General features: G+C 43.4%; 1 protein-coding gene across 1 annotated transcript in view; it reads right to left on the reverse strand.

The window, feature by feature from the left end:
* Positions 1-5,751, reverse strand: part of FGFR3 (fibroblast growth factor receptor 3) — a gene marked incomplete at its 5' end in the record, with an annotated part of 32,389 nt that extends 26,638 nt beyond the window's left edge. Inside the window, 2 exons of the mRNA XM_010283365.1 lie at positions 1,031-1,084; positions 5,488-5,751. Coding sequence (XP_010281667.1) covers positions 1,031-1,084; positions 5,488-5,751 — 318 coding nt within the window. The remainder of the gene's footprint in view (positions 1-1,030; positions 1,085-5,487) is intronic.
* Positions 5,752-7,509: the final 1,758 nt, after the last annotated feature.

Genomic DNA, 7,509 nt, shown 5'->3' on the forward strand with positions numbered 1-7,509 from the left:
GCTCTGACAGGCATCAGGAGCCCTGAGCACCTCTGCAAAGGTGCTTGTCACCTTGCAGGATCTGGCCCTTAATTAAAAGCTATCAGAAAGCCACTAACTGCTGCCGATGGGTCGCCTGGCACTGTAACTCACCATTACTGCCCACATACTGCACGACACAGCGGTATGAAGTTATTACAGCAGAGGACCTGTTAAAGAGTCCTGCATGTCCGACGCTACGGGCAGGAGAAATTTTCCAGTCATGTTGAACTTCTGCCAATGTACATAGCTGATTGGGAGTTCAAATGTAAGACATTTATTTATTGAAAACACATACACACAGGCAGCTCGCTTTGCAGAAATATAAAGAGCATAATAAAACACAACACTAACGCCTCTGAAGCATGTAATGATCCTGATTAATGCTATTGCACTTCAAGAAAACAAGCACTGGGATTGAAAGAGATTCAGAGTAAAAGCACCGAGAGGCTCCATCCTGGGGCTCCCTTCCCCACGTGAGCAAAAGAAAAAGCCAGTAAAGCCAAAGGGGTTGCTCCCGCTTACGGCATCAGTAAGTTTGGCCCTTGGCTAGTGTAAATCTTATGCTCTGACTCCAGCCAAGATGCTGGTAAGGACCAGAACGAAAACAGCTAAAAATTAAGCAGGCCAAGGTTTGCAATGGTGTAAAAGTGGTGTAACATCAGTGTAGTTAAAAAAAAAAAAAAAAAGATTAAGTGGGTTTGTTTGGATTTACATGCAAAGAGAATTTGTAATTCTAGCTCATCAAGTCAGATTCACAGAAGCAGGTCTCCAGGACAAAAAAAAAAAATTATGCTACTGCTGCTGTATAATATTATAGCAGCGATACCACTCTGGCAGCTAATTCCAAATTTTTAGATAAACATCGTCATGGCACCATTCTCAGGTCACCAATTTCAACATGGAGAAAGCCGCTGTCCGACCAGGAAAACATCACGATGAGCTGCTGCGCTTGGGAGCCACATCTCTGTGAAAGCAAGCCACATCTCCGTATCCCAGAAAAACAAATTACCTGTATCTTCTGACTCATCATCGTCATCTTCATCGTCACCCGACGAAGGGGAATCTAGGAGAAGGAGAAAGAAGTGAAGCAGAAAGAGGATGGCACGTGGGGACACCACGTTGGACAAGGCTGTTGGTGCCACACTGGGCTCCAGCGAGGAAGGACCTCCACATGATGGGTCACCCTTCCCTGCAGCCCCACCAGCCTGTCCGTCCCACATCCCAGGGACAACTGGCCAAGAGCTTTCTCAAGTGGGAGAGAGGTGTCATGAGTTTGACAGTGCTCTGCCACCAGAGTCTGAGGTCCAATGATAAGTACTTCTGCACGTGTGAAGTGCTCTTCTCCTCATCAATACAAAAACAATTCCAAAAGGGAAAGTTTCTTTTTGCAGAACAAGTTCTCCCTTACTTTTTTTCCCCTCTAGCATTCACTCCAAAGACTTTTTCTTTCACCAAGTCTCAAAATGACAGATCAGCATTTCTAATTCACTTTCCCTGCATTTTTCTTTTAACTCAACACACCCCTGCCATGTCTCCCCTTGCTAACTCCTTGCTTAACCACTCAGACCAAAGCTTTTAAAATTTCCCTTGCAACCAAACCTCTCTCTCGATCAACATTTTGATGGCTATTCCATGAACGAGTTCCCTTTGGTTATATTCCTCCTACACAGGCACCTCGAGGCTGCAACTGAATACAGGTTAACAGGTGGGAATTTTCCATCTGTAGCTCTCCAAAACATCCTGAACTGTTTCTCTTAATGTGGTCTAATACCTCACCTTCTCCAAGCTGTCCACAATGAAGTCTCAGTCCCTCTGCCCCCCACCAAACAATGACTGGAGATGTAAATCTCATTATAAAATAGCAGTTTAGTGTTTGATGTAGTTTACATGATTTAGTACAATTCAGTCTCTGGAAGATTTAGCATCACTGACTTCATATATATTCATTCATATAATCTCCAGGAATTTCTTTTTTAAATAAAGGTAAAATGCTAACAACCCAGCAGCCTTTATATTCTGAGATAGCAGTAAAAGAACTTGGCCTTAAACAGTAAAAGACAGGAAACTTTTTGAGTGTTCAACACTGGGCCAGCGATGTGAAGCACTACTTTAGACCAAGCCAGGCAGAACCTCCTTCATTTCAAGATGCACTCGAGTTCTCTGCTGTTCTCTGACCAGGTCAGTGGAGGTAAAAGCAGGGGAAAAAAAAGAAAAAAAAAAAAAAAGAGAGAGAAGAGAAAAAAAAAATTATGAGGAAGTTAACAACAAATATTACTTCTCTGCAGAATCTGGCAGGATTTTCCAGACATATTCATCACCTACAGGAGCAAGTGGCACAGGAATCATCTCCCTGCTTTAGACCGCTGTGGCACATCGTGCTTTGCACCTTCTCTTTGGCAAAGTCTCAAGGAAGACTTCAAGCATCTATCTAACTGCAAATCCACAGCTGAGGTCCTGCTGGCAGCAGAACTAGGGAAATGCCACGGGGCTTGCTGAAAGTGAAGTGGATGTTTAGGTGTTTTGGCTGAACCAGCAGGTTTACTCAAGTCCCAGCAAAGGAAGAAACCGAGCCAAATCCCCACCAGCATCGACAGAGAAACCAGCACATTCTCAGCCCTGCACTCTCAAATTTGGTTACCCATACAGTAACATGTGATTATCGTTTACTTCTGTTTTCCAGTGAACCAACCACGACCAGAGAAGCAGAATCAATTTTTAAAGCAACTCAAAAATCATTTCCACAAGACTGAGAGAAAAGTCTTTGACCTTGCTTGAGTTTCAGATGAGAGATGCAGCTTCGGTTTTAAGACCAAATATCCCATGTTCAGAGCTACTGTCTTATTCAAGTTACTAAAACGTCACCTTTTTCAAAAGCTGGCTAAAAATTCGTAAGCTATTTGTTACTCATTGACTAAAATAGTAATCCCTTTCAGAAGTTGACGAGCACTGGCATTGTCAAGAATTGCTATTCAAAAGAGCTTTAATTGTGAATGGAAAGGGGCTTCCTTTTTTTAGTCCGCTGTTTTGAAGAGCTTAGTTTTGGGTATGAAAGCTCTTTTTGCTGGTACCAGCCTGCAGTCCGTGCTCATCACAGGGGTATTGCTCAGCCACTAAATCCAAAGGCTGTTCTGTGTGTGAAATGGTTGCAGAAATGGAGGTTCTGCCAATGGGGCTGGAGATCAGTTTGGGCATGCAGCCTCTATTTGTGATCCTCTTCAACTGCTCAGGTTTTACGCGGACAGTACGTTTCTTTTTGTAAACTAGCAAAACGCTCAAGCCCGTGTCTGTCAGGGGAGGCATTTTAAAGAGATCAAACACTGCTATTAATCAACCTGGTTTTCAACCCTGAAATGCCAGCTCCAGCACCTCCTTGCTCTACCTTCAGCATTAAGAATCTCACTGTGCACACTGAGAGTCGCTGCAGAAGAGCCAATTTGTTGCAGACTCAAAACTCATGCCCCATGCAGGAAAATCCTGATGTGCTCCTAGAATCTGGAAGCATCTCTCAAAATGGGACTTACATGTGTATATACCTAGCCTAGTTTTGCTCAGTTAAGGATACAGATCAGAGCAATTCCAGTTTGCTAATACAGATTTAAACCAGTTTCATGCAGAGAACAACTCCATCCCCAAACATTAGATACCCACATAAACACCCGACCAGATACGCGGGCTAATCGCTGGCATTACCTTTAAGAAGTGGGAACACGAACCACAAATCTCCGATAAAAATCTCATCTCTGCAGTGCCATGCTGAGCAATCAATACTAATTATGAAGAAATATCTGAGCATACGAGAGGCACCACTATTGCCACATGAAGCAGGGCTTCAAAGTTTAAAACAAGGGCTGCTGACAGCTAAAATGGAGACTCCCACATTACCAGCACTTTGGTGGTAATGACAGTGGGCTAATAGAATCAAAGACTCAGAATGCTGTCAGAAAACAGGTTCAGGTTACTCGCTTGTTCTTAAGCTGTTATTAGCTATTATTAGCGAAGAGGAAAAACACAGGGGCTTAAACTTTTTAAAAGCAGAGGATTATCAGCCCTTCCACTATTAAAAACAATTTCTCACTTTACGAACTTTTGGGGCTGGCAGCTGTTTCATTTGAGCGTGTAACCAGCTGCCCTCTTCTGCCTCCCTGCTGCCCCTTGAACTCAAAAGCATTTTAATGTCACTTAAAAAAAAAAAAAAGTAACGTTTCTAACAACCTGCAGTTCCTTAGATAGTTCAAATAATCGTACCTAGTTAAAGAAAGGCTTTCAAGGGCCAAATACTTCTTTAACCATTTAATTGATATGACCTTGAAGCATTCACAGCAATCTCCAGTAACGTTCAATGAAAAGCAGATGTTGGTGAAGGCTTGCTGAAATGAGCTTTTATTCTCACGACGGTTTGATTCTCTCACTTACATAAAATCCTGTTTCTGGCATGAGAAAGCCCTTTAAGGAGTGGATGTGATTTACAATCACAAACATCCCTGTGTTTGGTTTTCAGACACAGCTCCTTACTTTTTGAGGGAACTCAACTTTTGGAAGCAAGGGACCTACTGTTTGGGGATGCTTGAAAAAGCTCCAACAGCACAAGGGCAAAGGAAAGTTTTCAAAACCTTAGATACACAAGGGGTTGACTCTTCTTTAAATTCAGGCTTTTATCTGTGTGATCAGGGGCTTTCTATCTGCTCACTGTGATGAGCATCCACCTACCAGCGCAGCAGCCTGAAATCATGGAGGTGATCTCGGCGTTAGCAGTTAGCTAACAGGGAACAACAGATTTTTCTGGCACTCTCTGTTTAGTGATCCAGGCTTGCACAGCTTGTAGCTGTTCTGTCCTACTGTCCTAATCACGGAAAACATGGCCAAGCAAACGACAGCATGTGCTTTGTCACATAGAACTTGTTTGCAATATATGAATCCCAGTAAGTACCTTTGATGAAGCGCGTATTTGAGATATAGAGTTTACAGATAAGCTATTTCTGAAACAAAACTAGTAATTTGTGATAACCAGCGTGGAGGGAAGAGATTTATCAGCTACAAGAGGGAAACAGTTTTCAGGAACCTCCAGCTTTTACATGCAATTTTGCCACAGATTTGTCACATAAGGTGGAAAAAGTCACTTAACCTCCCTGTGCCACAGTTCACCCACTCACAAAAGACTTCAAAGGCACATGTAGCATTGCATCTATTTAAGTGTTAAGCGGGATTTGGGGTTTAATCTGACTAGCACCGTTTCTAAGTCTCCCTCAGTATTAACATCAAGCTTTAGCATTTGGTATGGACACGCAAGCATTCTTCGATTGTTTTTTTTTGTCAGTCTAATCATTGCCAGGAGTTACCAGGGAGGTAGAAACCTACCAAGTACGGACAAACACCGCAAAGCACCAGCTGCGCTGAGCGTGTGAAGGGGCAAAAATTAAAAAAAAAAAAAAAAAAAAATCACCGAGACAGCTGTATATCTGTACGTACCTGTAACTCTGACTGTAAAGTTTCCCAGGACCTCGTTGGAATGCCTTGGCTTGCAACTGTACAGCCCCGAGTCATCATATGACACATTGATTATCTTCAACAGTTTTTGTCCAATATGAGTTCTGTTGGTAGGTGCAATCCCGATACCATCTTTAAACCAGAAAACAGACACAGAAGAGCCCTGGGTGTTACAGGAAAGTTCAATGGTATCTCCACTTCCAAACACCAACTCTTCCAGAAAGGCGGTCTCGCTCCTCAAGTATTCTGCAAAGGGAGAAAGAGATGAGTAAGTAAGAGCAGGTGCCGGAGAACAAAGGAGCATTTGAAAAAGGAACTTCTCTTATATTTGCCCTACTGCTGCTTCCATGTGCCCAGAGCTCCTCCTTGCCAGAGGTAAGCCTTGCCTGCCCCAGGCAGGTAGTAATGCAGAAAGACAGCTGTGCACATGCAGTCAGGTCTCTGGCTGATCTACAAGGATGGCTTCAACCCTGTAGTGACCAAAACATGGCCACCCCACCAGGTGCATCAAAACAAGCAGCACACACCTCCATGTAGGGTCAGTGTTGCCTGGTGGGGGGCACCTGGCAGAAACAAGTGTGTACTGAAGCGTTCACTGTTGAGTCTCTGGATCTTGATTTCTTTATGCCTGTGAGTCTGTCCACGACCCCTGCGAGACCCAGCAAGGAGGGGGTACAAGAAGCAGATTCTCTCAAGTGACTCCGGGTGACCCAAAGGCAGCCTCTGTGGGCTGAAAGAAACAAAGGGGAAGGCTGGACAGAGGATGCAGGCTGGAATACCTAAAATAAGCGAACCCACCACCAGCTCCCTCTTGGAGTTACTCTCTGTGCAACAAAGAAGCGCAGAACCAAAGACTGAGCATGAAAGCTGAAATCTGTATTTCTTCAGTCTATCCACCAGCTGCGGCAGTTTGTCCCACAAGTGATGACAGTGAACCCTGCCACAGGCTGGAGAATTTTGTTTTACCATAGCATAATGACACAAGGTTCAAGCTCAGAAGTCTCCCCGTGGAGGAACGTGGTGCATGCTGAAAGTGTGGTTCTTGGGTCTGATGGTCCTCAGGCTCATTTTAGTGACATTTAAACTCAGTCTTTACATTGAATGGTTTATTCGCCCTTTGCACCAGTTTAATAAAGAAGAATTAGCCCTCTACAGCTGCCCTCAACCCAGCTAGATCAACAGCAACACTGCCATTCTCCCCACCTTGTCTACGCTAACCAACATTTTCACTTGGCATTGCCCTATCTCTGTCTTTTGGCTTACACTGGCTCCAAGACCGTACGCTCCACCAGGCATAACAGTCTTCTGGGTTTTGTGCAATATGTATCACAGGGGGTCCTACTGCATGACGAAGACACTTTGGTGCTATGATTACATAATTAGTAAGTAAAAAGTAATTCAAGCCAGATCGGTCTGAACCTAATCCTCTGATCCAAATCCAGGTGGCCTGAGTTGATCTCCAATAATAATCAGATATGGATAGAGAGCCTAATTTTGCAGCTTAAGCATATTCATAGATTGCAATTTGACTATGAAACCAATGCAATTACAGCAGCTCTGAATACCTGAGGATGTGGCACTGGCTTCAAGCTGCTCTTTTACCATTCAGTGAAAGAGTTGGAGCAGGCTATGAAAGAAAAAGGTATCGCTTTTCTCTTCTTGTCATGCAAGTTTTTATTCTTCTGGAAATATAAAAATTAAAAATGTAAAAATGTTTCAGTCAATAGCCTTGCAGGGTAGAAATAAGGAATCCTGGAGGCCTGAAAATGCGGTTTTTCATAGGAGGTGTCGTCTCACAGGAGGCAAAGCCCACACTCATTGAGGTTACAAAGAACCTTTCCTCCGATACTCTGGCAGCAATTCCAACTCAAATATTTTAGGTTTTTGCCAGAATTTTGTGGTATTCATACAGTCAAAGGTGTAGGGTGTTTGGGATTTTTTCTTTAATGAAAAGATTTTCCCTGAAAGCATATACTTTTAGTAAAAAGAAAAAGAAGACAGAGC

Source organism: Phaethon lepturus, unplaced genomic scaffold, assembly GCF_000687285.1.
Source record: "Phaethon lepturus isolate BGI_N335 unplaced genomic scaffold, ASM68728v1 scaffold22713, whole genome shotgun sequence".
Lineage (NCBI taxonomy): Eukaryota > Metazoa > Chordata > Aves > Phaethontiformes > Phaethontidae > Phaethon > Phaethon lepturus.